Source organism: Sinocyclocheilus grahami, unplaced genomic scaffold (assembly GCF_001515645.1).
Source record: "Sinocyclocheilus grahami isolate Dianchi unplaced genomic scaffold, SAMN03320097.WGS_v1.1 scaffold1108.1, whole genome shotgun sequence".
In the NCBI taxonomy this organism is placed as follows: domain Eukaryota; kingdom Metazoa; phylum Chordata; class Actinopteri; order Cypriniformes; family Cyprinidae; genus Sinocyclocheilus; species Sinocyclocheilus grahami.
This window is the reverse complement of record NW_015506287.1, coordinates 293,555-314,681: the sequence shown is the minus strand read 5'-3', so window position 1 is coordinate 314,681 and position 21,127 is coordinate 293,555. Positions and strand designations below refer to the sequence as shown.

The 21,127-nt window shown below is 35.0% G+C and overlaps 3 protein-coding genes across 3 annotated transcripts; 1 reads left to right on the top strand and 2 right to left on the bottom strand.

Moving 5' to 3' along the window:
* Positions 1-924: 924 nt before the first annotated feature.
* LOC107566877 (cocaine- and amphetamine-regulated transcript protein-like) lies at positions 925-4,990 on the bottom strand. The gene is made up of 3 exons (XM_016252435.1): positions 4,230-4,990; positions 4,041-4,124; positions 925-1,198 (listed from the first exon to the last, which is right to left on the bottom strand). The coding sequence occupies exons 1-3, from the start codon at positions 4,443-4,445 to the stop codon at positions 1,091-1,093; spliced, it is 408 nt and encodes a 135-aa protein (XP_016107921.1). The 5' UTR covers positions 4,446-4,990; the 3' UTR covers positions 925-1,090.
* A 900-nt stretch (positions 4,991-5,890) lies between these two features.
* Positions 5,891-9,934, bottom strand: kng1 (kininogen 1). The gene is made up of 7 exons (XM_016252434.1): positions 9,646-9,934; positions 9,002-9,118; positions 8,406-8,478; positions 7,304-7,476; positions 6,940-7,050; positions 6,466-6,558; positions 5,891-6,357 (listed from the first exon to the last, which is right to left on the bottom strand). Exons 1-7 carry the CDS (start codon positions 9,841-9,843, stop codon positions 6,097-6,099), a joined length of 1,026 nt encoding a protein of 341 aa, XP_016107920.1. The 5' UTR covers positions 9,844-9,934; the 3' UTR covers positions 5,891-6,096.
* Positions 9,935-14,535: 4,601 nt separating this feature from the next.
* LOC107566879 (lysosome-associated membrane glycoprotein 3-like) lies at positions 14,536-19,591 on the top strand. Its single transcript, XM_016252438.1, has 6 exons — positions 14,536-14,651; positions 14,929-15,149; positions 16,308-16,427; positions 16,536-16,608; positions 19,151-19,321; positions 19,452-19,591. The coding sequence occupies exons 1-6, from the start codon at positions 14,591-14,593 to the stop codon at positions 19,589-19,591; spliced, it is 786 nt and encodes a 261-aa protein (XP_016107924.1). The 5' UTR covers positions 14,536-14,590.
* Positions 19,592-21,127: the final 1,536 nt, after the last annotated feature.

Genomic DNA, 21,127 nt, shown 5'->3' with positions numbered 1-21,127 from the left:
AATCGGCTCACTGAAATGACTCGTTCGAACGAACCGACCCCCTCAAATGAATCGGACAGCCCGACGGTAACACAAGCGATGCGCTCAGGGAAACGCCCACTATTTATATACAAGGCGCAGGGAGAGCTTGACGCCATTTGTGTCCAACCAGTTGATGAAGACCTTGCAAACTGGTATTTTGGAAGGATTTAGAAACTCATATTAACAAGACAGCTGGGTGTATGATAGAAATGTGTGCATGTGATATGCTTTTTTTATTTTAACAATGGCCATGTAAAAACTATTATGCAGTTATTTTATTAGGACAATGCTAGATAAATTAGAATTGGGCTCTTCACAAACCAAATTTCTTACATTTTATTTTATAAATGAATTTCTATACCAATTTGTACCAATTTTTAAAAAAGTGCTGAATATATGTACTATATGTCAAATAAATAAATACACATATATGCCATATTGTATATTTTATTGCTATTTCTAAACATGTTTGCTTTTAATGAATGGTAGTTTGCTCCAGTGTGGTTAAAAATGTGTAAAAGAGCAACTATTTCATGCAGACTCCTAACTAACTGCCAAATGAAATGATATATAGCCTGCTTGTCCTATATCTTTCTTATAACAAATATATTTAAATATATGTGAATAAAGGAATCCATCAATGTATAGGTGTAAATGTGTTTAATTATTAATGTCTTATCTACCATTTAGCCTAGTCTGCTGGGAGGAGCTGCATCTGATAAAACATAATAGCTTGACTACTCATCCAAGTGCTCTTTGACTTCTTGCCTACCAATTTAATAGCTCTGATATGACACCGGCCCCTTATTTAGGTTTCATTTTCAGGGACTGTAATTGGTTGAAGCTTTGTACCACCTAGTGGCCACGGAATTACAAGATTTGAATATTTCAAGATTATTCTCTCAGAGTTATCAGACTTTGAATAAAAACAAAAAACAGAGATATTTACAAAAATGCATGCATTTATTTGATGTGTGCATTAATAAAACGTTACAACTGACGGGAAACAACAAACATCTCTAACAATCATACAATAAAACGCTGGATAATGACAGAATGAGGCATGTTTTCACAAACACTTGAGGATGGAGAAACTGCAGGTGGTTCCTCCTGGACAGCTGCAAAGCTTCCCGAAGCGAGCGCCTTTGCGAACCGCACACTGCTCACCTGCATCACACTAAACACACCATTTCATTGTTTCATGGTTTTGTCAGACTTTATAGTTTTCATATTACATAGTTATATTAGTAAGTACTTGATGCAACTCACTTTGTGGAACACCTTGTATAAAATTGGGTTATTTCCCATGCTGTACCTACTTTTTCATATATTCCCATCATGGATGGTCTTCATCCCAAAATGGAATTCTGTCATAATTTACTCACCCTCATGTCATTCCAAAAGCAAACTATTTTTGTTTATCTTTGGAACAAGATTGAAAATATTCTCAATGTTCACAATGTTTTTTTGTCCATCCATCCATTGAAAGTCAAGGTAATCATCAACATGTTCAAGCTTTAAAAAATAAGTAATCCAAGTAAATCGAACGGTTTAATCGGAAGATTTCTATCGCTTTATATCATGACCTGCTTTTAAAATAGGCATTATAAAACGGATAGTTCTGGTCCTTGATTCTGATTGGCTGAGCCGCGTTCTAAGCTGTTGTAAATTACTCAACAAACATACACCTTTGTTTACGTTTTGTTGGAACCACAACTGTTTCTGAGGAACTACATTGTTTGGTGGAAGAATACTGTTTTTATTAATATCATTACACTTTATTTGCTCTGTTTTATTTTGCGAAGCCTTACTACGTATAAGGAATAACCGTTTTATAGAAGTAACAAGCCCCGTGACGCCGTGGTTTACACTGAATTTATAACAGCTAAGGGGGTTTTACAACGCTCCTTAGCTGTTATAAATTCACTGTAAACCACGGCTTCATTCATTGTTTCATGGTTTTGTCAGACTTTATAGTTTTCATATTACATAGTTATATTAGTAAGTACTTGATGCAACTCACTTTGTGGAACACCTTGTATAAAATTGGGTTATTTCCCATGCTGTACCTACTTTTTCATATATTCCCATCATGGATGGTCTTCATCCCAAAATGGAATTCTGTCATAATTTACTCACCCTCATGTCATTCCAAAAGCAAACTATTTTTGTTTATCTTTGGAACAAGATTGAAAATATTCTCAATGTTCACAATGTTTTATTGTCCATCCATCCATTGAAAGTCAAGGTAATCATCAACATGTTCAAGCTTTAAAAAATAAGTAATCCAAGTAAAGCGAACGGTTTAATCGGAAGATTTCTATCGCTTTATATCATGACCTGCTTTTAAAATAGGCATTATAAAACATTATAAAACGGATAGTTCTGGTCCTTGATTCTGATTGGCTGAGCCGCGTTCTAAGCTGTTGTAAATTACTCAACAAACATACACCTTTGTTTACGTTTTGTTTATAAAATTGGGTTATTTCCCATGCTGTACCTACTTTTTCATATATTCCCATCATGGATGGTCTTCATCCCAAAATGGAATTCTGTCATAATTTACTCACCCTCATGTCATTCCAAAAGCAAACTATTTTTGTTTATCTTTGGAACAAGATTGAAAATATTCTCAATGTTCACAATGTTTTTTTGTCCATCCATCCATTGAAAGTCAAGGTAATCATCAACATGTTCAAGCTTTAAAAAATAAGTAATCCAAGTAAATCGAACGGTTTAATCGGAAGATTTCTATCGCTTTATATCATGACCTGCTTTTAAAATAGGCATTATAAAACGGATAGTTCTGGTCCTTGATTCTGATTGGCTGAGCCGCGTTCTAAGCTGTTGTAAATTACTCAACAAACACACACCTTTGTTTACGTTTTGTTGGAACCACAACTGATTCCGAGGAACTACATTGTTTGGTGGAAGAATACTGTTTTTATTAATATCATTACACTTTATTTGCTCTGTTTTATTTTGTGAAGCCTTACTACGTATAAGGAATAACCGTTTTTTTAAAGTAACAAGCCCCGTGAAGCCATGGTTTACACTGAATTTATAACAGCTAAGGGGGTTTTACAACACTCCTTAGCTGTTATAAATTCACTGTAAACCACGGCTTCACAGGGCTTATTGCTTTATTTATTCACATAGAAATCAACACACATACATATAGAGCTCATCAAATATGGTAAACAGGAACTCAGACGATCATGTTGAGTAGCTAGACTTTCAATAGATGGTCAAAAATGATAAGAGGATATTACACATATCTAAATTTGCATGCTGAAGATGAATGAAAGACTTATGAGTTTGTAGAGTAACTTATGGGAGAACTACCTCTTTAATATTTGAAATCAGTATGACACTCACATTTCTAAAAATTAGAAATCACAGTTTTCTAATACATTAATAAACAGACAATTAAGTCCACTCAGACGATCATGTTGAGTAGCTAGACTTTCAATAGATGGTCAAAAATGATAAGAGGATATTACACATCTAAATTTGCGTGCTGAAGATGAATGAAAGACTTATGAGTTTGTAGAGTAACTTATGGGAGAACTACCTCTTTAATATTTGAAATCAGTATGACACTCACATTTCTAAAAATTAGAAATCACAGTTTTCTAATACATTAATAAACAGACAATTAAGTCAACATGTTGGTGAATTTAAATTATTTCACAATTTTATTGGATTTTTGCTGCGTATTCGCCACAAAGCAATACAATACATTTTAATATGACAAAACGTATATATTTATTATTTTATCTAATTATTAAGCAAACTATTTGGAAATATAGTATTTCATCCTTTTGTCCTTTCTCTAAACAAAATATTTCAACCAAAACATGATTTTGTTGATAATCATTTATATAGAGTTCAAAATGTACTACAGAATATGAATGACCTAATGACATTGTTATTTAATGAATTATATTTATGTGAAAATATGTGTAAAATAGACACTGTGAACTGTTGCCAAAGTCTTAATTGCTGAACAGACTTACCGAGGGGACCCAACCAAACTTCTTCTCTGCAGTGGGGATCTGTTTGTTTCTCAGTTTTTCAAGAACTTCTTGAAGAGCCTCGATCTGTAAGATATTGTTATTTTCTCAATTACTTTATCTGTTAATGCTGTAATTTTAGAATGATTTGCAGAGTTCCTGAAGAAACCCTCTTAACAAAAGGTATCTTACCAGTTCTTTCTCCTCTCGAGCTTTCATGTCATCTTCTGGAGAGCGGATCTCTAGAAGATCATCGCAGCTAACTAGTAGCATTAAGACGGAGCAGGTTACGGTTAGAAGAAAGATCCGATCACTGACCATTGTGGCTGGAAACAGGACTTGATTTGAGATAGACGTATATTGTGACCGACTCCTCTCAAGTAACAGAAGAAGGACCATCTCAACCATTTATAAGCTCTCTGTGCAATGACACAAATCCGTTCTAAATGCATCAACATGAGATGTTGTAGATGTCATGGGTCTTGACCCCATAGCACCTCCGAAGGCAATGCAAACTAAACGCTAGCTCCGTCCACCTGAGAACGTCAGCATGATGATTCATACGTCTGACCCATGAACCTCAAACATCAAGCCGCTGATGTACACCTAACCTCATCTTTGACTACAATTACCAACCATTTTTATTTCCGGAGAAGATCATTTAATTACCGGAACATCTATGACAAGAAATAGCCATTTTAAGGGACTGGGGCCAGTTCCTTTTGTAAATCTATTTTGGTTTTGAGTGTCATATGGGTTAGGAGTGAAAATGAAACACGCAGGATGTGACAATGCTGATCACAAAATAACGCAAGCATCTCAGCATTAACAAATAACTAATCATAATTGAACTATTAGATCACCATGACTTTAATACACAGGAGATCTTCTCTGATAGTTCCAAACCTGTTTGAAATTCTTTTCCATATAATGGAATTATGGAAAAGAAATGAAAAAAGAAGAAATGCATCACACCGGTAGGCCTATTACAAAGTATCATTAATTAACAGATATATATATTTTTAAACATAACAAAAATCTATTAGAGTAAAAAAAAAAAATCAGTATTCAAAACTCTCTCATTGCCTTACACCAAATAACAACAGTAAGCTTATAAAATGATTTATAATTTGAGCTGTCGGGTCGGATTTCGCAGGTTAGTTTGAAGTAATTAGTCTTTGCTTTTTCGTCACTTTATGTCACAACAATCTCAGGTTCAACACACTCAGTTGTGTTCATTCTGACAACTTGCAGCCATAACATTACACAATGGATCGTTCAAAAAGGCATCTATCTGAGGAATTATTTGTTGTTAGAACAATGGCCGCAGAGACTTTAAAGTAGGGCTGTGCAATTAATTGCATGCGATTGTCATGCGCATCTCGTCAGTAAAGCCGGTTCTGTGATTAGTAGTAAATCTCCAGCACGTGCTTTCAGATGGAGCGGCATTTACTACACAGAGCTGTAATTCGCTGACAATTAGGCGTTCATTATCGCAGATTGAATCGCTTAACTCTTATCCTCACCTCACGTAACAAAACAATGTTATCACGTGAGAACCGCGAAAAGTGTGGTCACAATAAGAGGGCAAACGGGTAGCTATTTTGACGATGTAGCGATTTATGAAGCATACTGTTGGACAAATTCGCGTGACCAACCTGCGTTTTCTTGCTTAATACATGTGGGAAAATCTTTTGCTCTCACGCAAAATTCCTGATTCATATTGAAATTATGTTCTTCGCAGAATTCACTAAAATGGTAAACGTGATCGCTCTTTAACTCGCAGTTTACGTCTCGACCACAAGAGGGCCAAATATGCCATTTCATATGTTACAGCGACATGCAACACAATTCTAATAAACAGCATATTTGGATCTTGGTCTTTATTGTGAAATATGAGACAGTGTACTGTGAATTATTGTAGAATCCACAAATAAATGAATACTAACACTTTATTCAAAACGTCAGAAACACATTATAAGAATGGTAGTTGAATTTCCTTTCATACTTCTTTCTTTTTTTATTTTAGGTATCCATTTAAACACACACACTGAGGGGCTCATCTTATCAGATCCTGGTCGTTGAATGCGGAGTCTGCTGCGGTCGTGTCCGGCTGTGAAGACTCTGTAGTGTTTGGAGGAGCGATGCTGGCAATGACCGGCTTGAACTCTTTCCAGGGTTTGGTAGGACAGTTGAGCGGTGTGCATTGGGTTGTGCTGATGCTCTCCTTGGATTCCTCTGAGGATTCTTTGACTTTTGTCCTTTCAGGCATGATCCTAAGAGGAGACCAGCCTGGTGGCCGTTTAAATCTTGCGACAGTCTGAAAACACGAAGTTGGGCATGAATGGGTTTATTGAAAATCTATCGCAATGCTTTGAAAATGATCTATATCGTTTAATAAAAATAAATGATTGATGGGTTGGCTCACCTTAATAACCACCGTCTCACATTCAACATGCACTTCTGGGCCCTGGTGCCTACAAGGAGCCATATCCACCGTAGAGTTACACTGCAAAACCTCCTAAACAACAACTTATGTGAGAGGCTACAAGAACACAAGTACTGTACACATTCCTTAAATCTGATAAATAATTTCAACATTCTATCAAAGAACAACTTATTATTGTTCTATCTCAAACTAAATTAATAAATGAAGAGTTCAGATGCAAAAGCCTCTAAGTGCTGTTTGAAATGTTCTTATAAAATGGGTATTTTTCTTAGGCTCCTATGTTTATGATCAGTTATTTCACCAAAAGAACCTATTCATTGCCATTCAAGTGAAAATTACTGAACCTACACACAGGAGCCTGATAAAAATGTTGGCACTTATAGGCTTTTGCATCTGAACTCTTCAAATATTCAATTACACTAGCTTTCAAAAAAGAGTGATTTTGGATGGTACCGTTTTTTCCTGCATTGGGTGGCACTCCTTAGTAACCACTTTGAATTCTGCCCTGGTGCAGTTGCTCTTCTCAATCAAAAACTGCAGTTTATACCTGAATCCAGCAACCACCTACACACAGAAAAGATCCACAACAGCACAACATTAACCTTGATGATCTTGAGTTCAACCAATTGCAGCCAACAGCCCAATCTGACAAAAAGAGTCCAATGGATTAAATGAGGGGATTTCACATTCATATTTGTGCATTTGGAAGACAACTCTACCTAAAGTCACTTTATATTGTATTCAGGCCATTGGTCTTATCAGTGAACACATTCCCTGGGAATCAAACAGCTGCATGAGCGAAAAAGAAATAATTTACCTGTTTTGTTGCAGATGTCAAGTCCTTAAAGATGAAGAAATGCTTGTGATTGACCATGCCGTTGGCTTTCTTCAAAGAATGAATGACTGGTTCTCTCAGTTCTTCATGATATAAATCGATCTTTTCAGGGCAGCCCAGACACGGGGCGACTTTAGAGGAAGCAGCTGGCTCAGCTGTCGAAAAAGTTTAGGAAAGATAGTGAGTAAAATCTGATATATGTTTTAATATATGCCATATTTCAGCTTTCAACATTTAAAAAAATATTGTTTAATTGACAAATTGCAATACTACACAAAATTCAAAAGGGAGATCCAACCAATCAGAGAAGTCAGTGTTAGAAATGGAAATCGCACATTTAAACGGATAGTTCAGCCAAAAATGAAAATTTTGTCATTAATTACTCACCCTCATGTCGTTCCAAACACATAAGACCTCCGTTCATCTTCGGAATGCAAATTAAGATATTTTTGATGGAATCTGAGAGCTTTCTCACCCTCCCATAGACAGCAAGGATATTACCACGATCAACGCACAGAAACGTAGCAAGGACATCGGTAAAATAGTCCATGTGACATCAGGGGTTCAACCGCGATTAATAATGTTATTTTTAGCAACACCATATGACCCCTTTAACATGAGTGTATAGATTGTATCCAGGTGAGCTTGGACTTGTAGTAGTTGTATAAGTCAATATTAATTATTAATCTGTTCATTAATTCTTGCTATTAATTTATTATGTGGTGCTGTTGAGAATTATGAATTGTTTGATATGACTGGAGTCGTTATCTCATGTGAACATACATGATCTTAATCAATTTGTCACAAAAGCCCTATAAAAGCTAAACACAGTAATGACACCAATAAAAAAATAGGGTTTTAAAGTTTTCAATTTTGATCTATTTAAAAATAAAAAGGCTTTACTCTGAGGGAATCTGAATCTTGTTTGTCACTGGACAATTTAGTTACTATAGTTTGCATTTCTAGGGCAGAAAAGTGCTATAAAACCTTTAATACAGAAAAATGACTGTGTGTACCTATAACTGTAAAGTAAGAAAGGGATTCAATTGCAGTTATTACAGTCATAACACAACATGCGACATACCTGTACAGTCATGTAACAGTAACTCTTGACCTGCTTCTTCAAACTGGACTGTCCCGTGACAGATTATGAGTGCCTGAGGAACCACAAAATATACATGTACAGTACTATAATCATGGCCAAAGCCTGCTGTTAGGCACTAATTACCAGGGCTGGGGGTAATTCATTACAAGTAACGCAAATTCTGTAATCAGATTACTTTTGCAAGAAGAGGCATTTTCTTCAGAAGGGCCTTTACAGTTGACAAAAAGGTAACTTTTGGGTTTTGTGTTATTAAAAAAACAAAACAAAAAGAAAACAAATAAGCAAGCCCCGCTCATGTGATAAAAAGTAACGCAAAAGTTACGTAATGCATTACTTTCTATAAAAAGTAACTGAGTAACACAATTAGTTACTTTTTATGGAGTAACGCAATATTGTAATGCATTACTTTTAAAAGTATTTGATTGTGTTTGGAAACATATTTTGGATAATTTACGCTAATCTTTAGAACTGATATAATTGACTGTTGCCCCAGATTAGTATTGTTTCTAAATGCGAGGGTTTGTTTGGCAATAATGAATGTAGATCATCATGTAGATGACTTCATAAGATCTTACCTTATCCGCTTGTTGCAGGTAGTCACATTCATGCCAAACCTTGTCTCCTCCCGCAGGACAATCTGTCTCTCTGCTTGTGAACCGTACAAACACGACTTCCACCGATTCATTCTGGGCCTGTGAAAATTACTGTATTATGCTACACTCTTAACAATGAAGGTTCTTTATTGGCATTGATGGTTCCATGAAGAAACTTTAACATCAATGGAACCACTATAGGTTCTTACTACACTCTTAAAAATAAAGGTTCTTTATTGGCATCAATGGTTCTATAAGGAACCTTAAACCTCCATGGAAACTTTCAAATGCAGAAAAGGTTCTTTATAGTCAAAAGAACGTTCTTTAGATTTCTAAAATGTTCTTCAAAATGGTTCTTTTAGGAACTGTTCACTGAAAGTTTCTTTGGGGAACCCGAAAGAACCTCTCAGTGAACAGTTCTTAAAAGAACCATTTTTTATTAGCATGAAGAAAGTTTCAACAATCTAAAGAATCTTTTGTGCGTTGATAAGGTTGCATGGATGTTCAAGGCTCATCATGGGACCTTCAATGCCAATAAAGAACCTTTATTTTTAAGAGTGCAGGACAACCTAGAGTTGCTTAGAGCTGAAGTATTGTATAACGCAAAGACCAAAACTACATCCTACCTTTGTAGCCTCCAGGATTTCATAGAGAGCCAGTTGACCACCTTTTGTTAATATCTTATTATGCGTGGAAAGAGTTAAATTCACAACTTTCTCCACACGTTTATCATCACACGGAATTTTAATGTTAGTTTGTCGACGTCCTCCAGAAGCATAAAGCCAAGCTAGCGCAAAAACCATCAAGATCTTGTCCCGCATCATTGTGCTCTTCTGAAAACCCAACTGTGTTGGAGTGAGAAAGTCCAGAAGTGTCCACGCTGGACTCTAAGTGCCTCTGTAATGATTTACTCACTGTTAGAAAACTCAATTCTGTGTCTGTATCTCCAGCTGTCCAAATATGGTGCCGTGGTATTCAGCAGATGTAATGTTTACTCTTCTGAGATGCTCTCCACAACACTCACAGTTCTCTGAATCACCGCTCCAAACCAATGATAAGAGACCTTCACTGAGACCTTTACACGATGGTGCACAAATTTACATCAGATCACAGTTTTAAAATTTTATTTTGGTGGACAATCAGTTCCAAAAGATCAGTCCAGAGCGTTCCATGTGTTCTGGACTCAACACCAGAAAGTGTTTGCAAGTCCAGTTTGTCTACAAATAGATTATTGATTGCAGTATTTATTGTTTTTTGGATTTATTTGACTGTTTTATCTCAAGTTGTCATGTTATTGTAAGTTACACAAAGTATTTTTTAAAGAAAAGTCCAGTGCTTCATAACAGAGACACACAAGCAGTGTTAGAATGCAAAGTTGCGTTAAGTAAATTGACAAAAGCAGCATTGTGTATTTAAGGCCATACTTTGTCCCCTCTACCTTTGACCTGTGCGGTGTATTTCCCCCTCATGGAATTAAAGACATGATCTCGCACCAAACTGAGTCTCTACGGAGTTACTTCAACATACTGAAGAGAATTTACTAATAAAAACATTTTAAAAAATTGTGTGTAATTTTAATAGAACAATAATGTAAAATGCAGTAAAAACAAATGTTTTAATTAACAGTTTTTTATAAAATAATAAACTATATTAATTAACGTTACCTTAGCATATATATTAAATGTTCATATTATATTTAACAAGATATTAATTACATGAAACATTAACAGGATGTTCTCAGAAATGTATGTGTGATGCATCATATAGAATTATATTTTAATAGCTATATTTCACTTTTTTTTAGTTATGAGCTTTGAAGAGTTTTATATTTAATACATTATAAATTAATTATCATTAATAAGGAAACATAACTGACATAATGTTGTCACTGTAGTTGTCTCTGTACATTTAACCAATGTTGGGAGTTATGTAATCAGATTACTTTTTTCAAGTAACTAGTAAAGCATTACTTTTGAATTTACAAGAAAATATCTGAGTTACTTTTTCAAATAAGTAATGCAAGTTACTTTGTTTTCCCATTGATTCACTGGCAGCCCACCTGTCCTTCAGCCTGGTACTTATTAATATCACTTTTGGGGTAAAAGGGTCTTTACAGTTACAAAAAATATAAGCTTTGTTGTTTTTGTTTTTTTTAAGAAATAAGCAAGCTCAGCCCAGTTGACAAAAAGTAATGCAAAAGTAACGTAAAGCATTACTTTCCATAAAAAGTAACTAAGTAAAACAATTAGTTACTTTTTTATGGAGTAACGCAATACTGTAATGCATTACTTTTAAAAGTAACTTTCTCCAACACTGCATTTAACATTTTTGAAGTGTTGGTAATTTGTTCAATGCTTTTGTTTTGCTCATTTTGCAACGTGCATGTCACTCAAAATGAGAAATAGCAAGCAAAATATTCAAAATATTATTACTATTAAGCAAAATATTCAAAATATTAAAAAATTACTTAAAAATGAAGCCATCAGGTTGTCTTTAAAGATCTTTTAAGAGGAATGCTCATCGTTTGAGTTGAACAGTTGTCCATTTAGACAACATTGCATTTAGATGTTGCCTTCCAGTTACATTGACTCTCACACTACACAAACTGTTGCATGTCACCCCGGACTACATTTTCCATCATCCCTTGTACTGATTACACACACAGCTGCAACCAATCAAACACCCTACATAAGCCATGGACTTCCTCTTCCTCACTGCCGAGTATTGTTTGCATATATCGCTCTCCTCGTGGTACAGGGTTTCTGCAGATATGAACAAGTTCAATTTAAGACTTTTTAAGACCTTTTTAATACCACCTTATATGAAATTTAAGACCTAAACCTGTAATGGAAATACACATTTTATTACATACATATATGTAATATTTAATGTGTATAAATTAAAAAGAAAACAAAATATCATTGCTGTAATAAATTATATTTATTACTATGATATACATTGAACTTCTCATATCAGCAGACAATATTCCATACAAAATATCCCCGCAAAATAACTGCATCACTGAGATTTTTGGTGGAGTAAATTTATTCTGAAGCAATATTTTCAGTTTTCAGTGTTCTATCAGCTTTTACATACTTAAATCTGCATATTTACCTTTACAAAGGCCTATTTTTAACCTTTTTAGATGTATGCATCATCTTACAAATTATTACAATTGATCAATAAATTCAATATACACTATAGGGCTGCTACCAGTCAGATTAAATAATTTACACTGCAAATAACAATAATTACAACTGCAATAAATAATGTGTGGTGGTCAGATAGAAATTAATCTTTTCCAATAAGTTTAAATAGATTTGAACTTTTTATGGGCATTTTACCTTTATAAAGCCATTTTTCTATAAGTGTGCATTATCTTTTGAGTCAAATTCTTACAATTAATGGGCTGTTGCAAATGAAATCAGTATCAACAAAATTCATCTTTGCATTTAGATGTATTTACACACCGATTAATGCAGGACATGAATGGCTGTGGCTTTGTTTGGAATTATTTTTGTTGGCGAAATAGTGCAAAAACAGGCAATATGGTGTCTAAAACGTAAGTCTCTTAATAAAACTTACAGTTTATTGAACTGTTGTAAAAATATCACATTTGAAATAGTGTAATTTTGGAGAAAAAAGGCACTCTTCTATGTGAACTTGATTAACTATATGAAGTGGTATAAATATACAAATTTTCTGCCCCCATGTCTTGAATTTGTGATCATTCTGAATGTATTTTAATAGACTGAATCATGCCATAAAAGAGCGCACTGTAAATGCGCACGCGCACTAGACTTCACGTAATGTGTGCACTCTGTAAATTAGGTGTTTTTAAGTTGTTGTTTTTTTTTGCCTCGTGAGAATATTGAGCAAAATAGCTCACTTGTAATGGTGTTATTTAACTATATCATGTTATGAATAAACTAAACATTTAGAATTTTACCTCAGTGTGTTTCTTCTGAGTTTATGTGTGCTGTCACGCTCATTTGTTCTGAAGTCTCGAGACAAACAGAGTGTCTCAGCGCGAGCTTGTATTCTGTATTCTGCTAATTTACTGCAATTCTCTCTGATGACGCAGTAACTTACCGCGGGTCGGTCTGTCCAATGATTGTACCGTCATTAGGTCTATCACAGACTGAAGATATTTTAGCGGTAATGAGACCAAAAAAAATTTAAGACCCATCGAATCCGAATTTAAGACATTTTAAGACTTTTTAAGGACCCGCGGACACCCTGTGGTAGCACTTTACGGAGCCAGTATCCTTTCTGAGTTTTATCTAGTTTCTAGTTACAGTCCAGTTTAGTCACGTCTAGTTTTGCCTGATTGTCTGTTTCCTGATTACCTGCCTGTTTTGGATTTCTCTCTCGTCTTGTTGTCTGGATTCTGTTCGCACCTCGCCTGGATTTATTATCTGTCTGTGGATTAATCTCTTGCCTCATCCTTTGGATTATGTTTGCCATCTATCAACCTACACCTGTTTATCTGAGTACTCTTCTGTCTTGCCCTCTGAATACCTGTTTGCCATTGTCCGACCCTTGCCTGTTTTGACCATGTTTCAGAATAAAGCTTTGCATATGAATCTGCATGCCTTTCGTCTCGTCGGCTCTGTTACAATGACTACCTGCTTTTTTTCCCTTTTAATTGCAAAGTCAATTAATCTACAAAGTCTTTTTTTTTTTTACTTTTAAGCACCACAAAAAAGTATAAATAACTTGATTTAGAAACTGAAACGTGTTTGTCAAGTAATTTTTTTAATTAAAATTGCATTTTTTCATATATGTAATGATTATTGGTAAGATAATTTTCAAATTAATATATAACAACATGGAATGCACTTACACATTTTAAACTTAAAAAATATATAAATAAATAAACAAGAAACTTGAAGACACACAGACACACACTCAAACCAACCAAAGTGGAAAGGGAAGTAAAAAAGTGAACCGAGCACACAAAGTGTGAACAGACATGTCTGAGTGATCTGCATCGTTCACACATTACAAAAAGCAAAAAGTTACACACTTACACAAAACAGTTGTGCATATGGTTGAGCAGTGAACAAAGTTGCTGTTAGTTGCAATGAATGTGGAAGATTTGAAAAATTGCTCACATGCTGAAGCTCCACGAAAATTTATTTATTCAAGTTATTGGTATTTCAAGTTGCTGTGTCATTGAACCCTTTGGGGCACTGACTGCATTTTTTCTCCAACGAAAAAGTATGGCAAATATTAGTGACAACTGACCTGTTGGTGGCACTAAATTGAGTACATTTCTACTTTTTAATCAAAGAGATGTCTAGATTGCTTAGAAATTCAATTTAAAACTAAAACTCTTGAACTGGAATATACTGTATGTTTTACACCAATATAGAGTTTTTACTGATATCATTATTTGGTCTACTAATCGTGGGCTTGGCTAAAGAAGCTTCCTGATGTCAGACAATTGCTGACAGCATCAAAGCATAAGTGTCCTCCTCCACAACCACATGTGCATTATTTTACCGTGGCTTCAGAGCTGATACCATAAGAGCAACTGCCCTGAAACACAAGAGCTACTTTCTCAAAATGACTCACGCAAGTTACCAGACCGCTTTGCTTCTTCTGCTGTCTTCCATGCATCGGCTAGGTGAGTTGATTCACCTTTCATTTGAAGTCAAATAGTGATTTTTATGGTACAAAACTTTGCATATATTCTTATAAATGATGATTTATAACGAGAAACATTGATTTATAAATAGATTTATAACTATAAAGTTCTAGTAAGTTCTAGCCTAATTTCTGAGAACCCAGAACAAAGCAACACTGAGTCAGTTTAACAGCATCAATGATTGGTCCTGGTAGCTCTGTGTTGGTTAACACTTCACGAAATGGTATTAAAGCCCCCCGCTGTTTTGTGCTTACAGGAAGCTCTCTAGCCTCAAACCCTCTTCAACTTTCAGCTACAGCGGACGAAGTTCCTGCCATCATCAACAGTGATCCTCCCATTACGAATCTGTCCCAGAGACCCGTTCTCCAGCCCAAAGAAAGCATCCCGCCTGAGTTTCTGTACACCTTGAGGAGCCCTCAGGGCAAAGTGTGTGTGCGGGCCAGTTTGGGAGTGGAGTACATGGTGCGAGAGAACAAAGTAAGTTTGTTATTTTCTCAGCATTTTTATTCAGCTCCTCAGCATATTCTAGAAAGGGGTGAGAACTCACTTGGTTTACCACCAACATTGTCAACGGCTCAGAAAAAAACGTGCAGAACTTGAATGGGCACAACAGTTTTACAATGGTTCAGCATCCTTAAGAGTACATATTTCTAATATTTTACATTGTTTGATGGTGGAATGGAATAGCCCATAATTAAGACAAACTATAAAGTGAAAAACCTTATTGTAATCCCTTGTAAGAAATAAGTACTCTTAATTGTATTGAATGTGCACTTGTAGTGAACCTCAAATCTTAAGTTTATTTTAAAAACACTACTTGCAAATAATGGAATATTAATGGAATAAAGAGCCACTTGAGTGTAATTTAAGTACGCTTTCATCAGTTTCATAACACTCTTACGTATACTTTTAACAAGTGCACTGTCAAATTAAAGCTTTTACTTAAAAATGCATTTTGAATACTATAAAAAGTACACTTATTTTTGATGCGTCAACTAACATACTAAAATACATGTAAAGTAATTTTACCTGTAGCGTCTTAATCAATATTACATTTAAAGTTAATATATGTGCATATTTAAATACATTACATGCAAGTTTCAATAGAAATGACAAAAGTATGTTACTTAAAATGTACTTAAGTCCTAATTAAGTGGATAAGACAAAATACTTAAATGTTCAGCTAAATTAATATAATTGTAAACTATAATACATTTTCATTTAATTACAATTAATTTGCAGTTAAACATCTGAAAACATTACATTAAGTTTGCACTTAAGTATATTCTTTAAAAGTATGTTATTTCTATAATATTAAACATTTAACTTTTTTGCCAGTATCTTTTTCACTGTGCCCAATGCATTCAGTCCACTCAAAGAGTACAATGTCATGTCTACTGGGATGTAAAAACAATTTTGTACATTTGATTTTTTCATTTTCATTTCATTTGAATTATTATTATTATTGTTGTTGTTGTTTTCTGCTATGCCTACAATTCCTGTGCAGCCACACCAAATTTAAGTGTCTTGATCTTTAGCTCATGATATTTTTTTTTTATTGTTAATTTTACAGGATTTTCATACTAACAAGATGCTGATGCAGTAATCACACTGTATTCCACACTTGTATTGCAGAAGAAGTATTATTTCAACGTGAATCCCAGCTTTACACAAGTCAGGGGAGAATGTGGGAGCCAAAAGTCTGTTTTCTCACTGGAGTTTGATGGTGGACATCTGGAGTTCACTTTCATCAAGGTACCTACAGTAGCTTTTATCTCTATGATAAGTTTTCTCTTTGAGGTTAAACGTGCAAAACAAGCAGCCTTAATCAACATGCAATGCAAAATTTCCCCACACTTGCAGGAAGGTGATCTCTCCTATGTGAATACTGTCAGAGGTCTTCTGAGACCTGTCCCCCCTTGTAAAAATTGCCAGAGTAAGTATAAATTACACTACAACCTTTACAAAAAACATTATTACGCACTTATTATCACGATTATTCTTATCATAAAAATATATGTTAATATTTTATCTGGGGTTTGAGAGTTAACAAGTGGCAAAAATCTGAATTTCGCTTACTATACCTGTCGAGAAGAAACTCCACACATCTTGATTAAGATGCAAACATTTCCATCAAATTCCTTCATCTTGTAAAAACACAACCAATTTTTATCCTTGTTTTACACTGTTTTCTGTCTCTGTGTACAGTATTTTGGCAAGTTTTTGTTCCATCTATTTAGTTTCATTTTCTACTGTGAAACAACGGCCAGCGTTGCCACCTTGTGGAACAAATGATTAGTGCAAAACTCATCATAAAAGTCATTGCGCATGTGCGATCTACTTTAGGGTGTAAATCGTTGATAGTTTCAAAATTTGAGTCAATTACGATTATGATGTCAACGATTTGATTCGATATCATGATGCATCATGATCAGGGGCAGCGCTAGGGGTGGGCTAAGCCCCGAATGTTTTCAGTAAAGCCCCATAATATTTTATTTATATATATATATATATATATATATATATATATATATATATATATTAGTAAGCATATCCCATGTATTTTGACACATGGTACATGGATGCCTCTGGGCTAAGCCCCAGATATCTACTCACCCTAGAACCACCCCTGATCATGATTATATAAAATGTATTTTGTGCATTTTTATTAAATTGTATAAGCAGGCTACTTTTTAAAATAATTACAAATTAAAAATAAATCAAAACAATTGTTAAGAACCTAACCAAATAAATATAGCTTCAAAACATTCAAACAAATATAAAGTAATAAAGGGGGCAATAAAAGACAATTACAAGTGATAAACAAAAAGTTCTTTCAGTATCTGAGAGTGCTTTAAGTATCCAAACGTTTACAGACAATCAAATTTATGGGTTTATGGGTTATTGCTGTTTGATTTACTGATGAGATCATAGACAGCGGCAGCTTTAATAGGCTGCATTCACACTAATGCACAGATCTATTTTGACATATCAGATGTTTTGTCCTGACTGTGGACAAACACTGACTGCGTTTACATCAATTTCGTTTCATAAAAAGTATTCGGAGAGGCAAGTGCATTTAACTGCAGCCGCGATTGAGCTTCAGGACAACAAACACTAAGCGCACGTGAAATCGATGCGCATGCAACGGTTAATTTCAACACCCCTAATCTATGTGTACAGAGTTACAAAAATCTGTTATAAAAATCGGCCGGTGCTCAAATAGTACACACATACTCTTCTGGTGATGAAATTTGCATCACATGCACTGTACGCGTACCCTCGCTTAGACGTAAAAACTGAAGGCCTTTAGTACCAAACCGGCTAAACACTCTTTGGCTCAGCCTGCTACAGTAGTCACGCCCCAGTCTCTCGCTATTGGTTAAGCTAAAGAGACTGACAGATTCGAGCAGACTGCTCTAATGGTACGTTTATGCTACAACAATACACTAAAAACAAAACGATGTACTTTTTCCTTTGCGCTTTTGAAAATCTTCACTTACAGATGACAATGTTGTCAAAACAGTCCCCATTCACACAAATCTGCGAAAACGATTAACAATACTGTATGCCAGTAGTTAGCGATGTCACTTTGTAAAGAAACATGCACATGTGCTCAATGTTACCGTTTTCACAAATTCATACTTTTACAGTTTACACAGAGAACATAATGGTATCATTTACTATGGAAGGCAGATGGGGCCAAAAGTCTTTAAATGGAACGGGTGAAATTTGATCTGTCAAAACACACTGTTTGTGCATGTTAATGTGACAACATGCACAGAAGCCGATAAAATTGCTAAAATTGTATGCAAACATCAGACATTACACTGTAAAAAATGCTGGATTGTTTCAACCCAACTTTGGGTCAAATATGGACTAACCCAGCTATTGGGTACATTTTTTACATTACATTTTTAACCCAAAAGTTGGGTTAGTCCATATTTGACCCAATGTTGGGTTGAAACAACCCAGCATTTTTTACAGTGTATATTTGTTCATGAGGATAGCGCACTGGTACATTGTGTATGATGTCAGACTTAAGTTAGATTAATTAATTTACTCTAGCACAGTAGATATCAGAAAAGCAACGCTGCAATAAACTAAAGAAAGGATTAATATGTGGGTAAATCTAGAAGTCAGTCTCCTTTAAAAGAGTATTACACATTCAAACATGGCCAGAATGTCAGCCTTCCATAGTTTTCAAAAGTTTGCATTTTCAGGCCCTCAGAACTGTGTGGTCATTTAAATGAATAGCCAAAATGCATAAACAAAACACATGAAGAGTTTACACAATTTTTTGGCATGTAAATGTAAATTTTTGCCAGGCTCACTGTTTACACTTTTGGGGGAGATAAACCCGTGAATGGCATACTTTACTGTATAGTAGACAAGGAACAATAAATTGGGTTAAGAGATTGTATTTTAACATAAAAAAATATCTTGAACTAAGTACATTTTATACATTTAATCCACAGCTAAAACCTACGTAGGAGTTGTAAATCACGAAAAGCTATTCAAAGCAAAAAATGGCCTAAGCTTCCAATGCAAGTCTCAGACAACTCTGATACTGGCAAGCTACTTCAGAGTCAAACTGGTGCCACTCCAGATTCAAGCCTTTGATCTGAATAATGAAGCGTTTGGAAAAGGTACATACATTTCACATCATAGACCGTAGAGATGCTATTTTTATATACTACATATATCAGTTTAAACACATCTGTATTCGGTTAACCTATTTACCCAAGAATAACAGGATTTCTCACGTCTTGATTTCAGAGGTTGAGTGCTGGGATGATTACAACAAGCGCATGATCCCCATTATTCTTGGTGCTGTAGCTGCAGCAGTTTGCCTCATTGCCATTCTGACGTATGTGCTCGTCAGAGAACGCCGTAACCAAGGCTACGAACAACTCTGAGACTCTAGATGTGTAATGTGAAGATCACAAGATTTAATTATGTGTTACATTGTGTGGATATTGCTTTAAATTATCTCGGTAAACAATTAAAATGCGACTGACATGAAATACTGTCAGAAATGTGCTTTTTATAGACTATGGTCATTCTGATGTCTGAAGGTTTTGGTCCATGACAAGGTATGTACATTCAACGGAATGATTATGATAAGTGCAGGTTTTACATGTGAATCTCAAACACTTCTTGTGAAACGCCATGGGGAAAAAATGCTGATTTTTGTAATAAGAAAATGGTTTTGACCAAAGTAGTGTTAGACTGCAAAGACTAAACACTAAGTGCTAATGTTACATCATGATTATGAAGCTCCAACAACTGAAGGACGAACTGAGTGAATTACAAAATGATAGGAGAATGAATGTTTAGACTAGGGCGTGGCAGAGTCTTAACTTTGATAAAGAATATCTCTTTGGTTTTGAGACTTTAGTCTTTGCAACTTCAGGGATCTTATCTATGCACAATCAGCTTGTAACACTCCAAAGAGAAAGGAAAACTTGAAATCGCATCATATGACCCCTTTAAAACAAGCCTTGTTGAAAGTAAATTAGGCCTATAATTAGAGAACTGATGATTGAGGGGAATCAGAGGTTAATTCTAATGTTGTCCAAAAAATAAAAAGGTGTTATATTTCTGAATGTGAACTTTTACAATTGTGCTGTTTCATATTTGGGGGGGGGGGTTACTGTTGCTTAAAATGATCAAATAGCTTATATTACATTTTAAATAAAGATATTATGGATGACTTTTTTTTTCCTTTAGATAGTATTTCATATCCTAGTCATGGTATTCTTCGCAAATCAGTCAACATCAAGTTCCTATATTCTGACAATATATCCTATATAGGCAAGTTTATTTATGTAGCCAGTGTTCGAACTATACCGTGAACTTTGGGGGAGCCCACTTGTTTTGTTTTTTTTTAATGGGGGGGTATACCCTATTATAAAGTATAATAGGGTATAATTTACCCTATTATACTTTATCGACACGAATTGATAGGTGAAACAACAAACAGCCACCCACAAATAGTCTATAAACCAAGCATCAGGCTGTCTGAGTTCACATGAACAACGGTTAAAATTACTCGTCGTCAGGCTACAGAAGCATACCATAATTCCTCCTTTCAATTAGGCCTAAGACATCAAGAGTCACGCAGACCTATAACAATGCAGATTTACGTTACAAGCTTATAGAATTGTACAGTAAGAAAGTTATTTCCCTTAACCAGGAAATTAACGTTCTTAGAATTGACAAGACAGTTGACCCTGAGTGGTCAGCTAAATATCTACAGTGGATCTAAAATATGAATAGTTAATTATAACTAGTTATGGTTAATTATTCATATTTCCCCATGAGCTGATTCGCTACATCAGATATTCTCTTGTAAATTAAAAAGTAATGCGTTACTTTACTAGTTACTTGAAAAAAGTAATCTGATTACGTAACTCGTGTTACTTGTAATGCGTTACCCCCAACACTGTCTA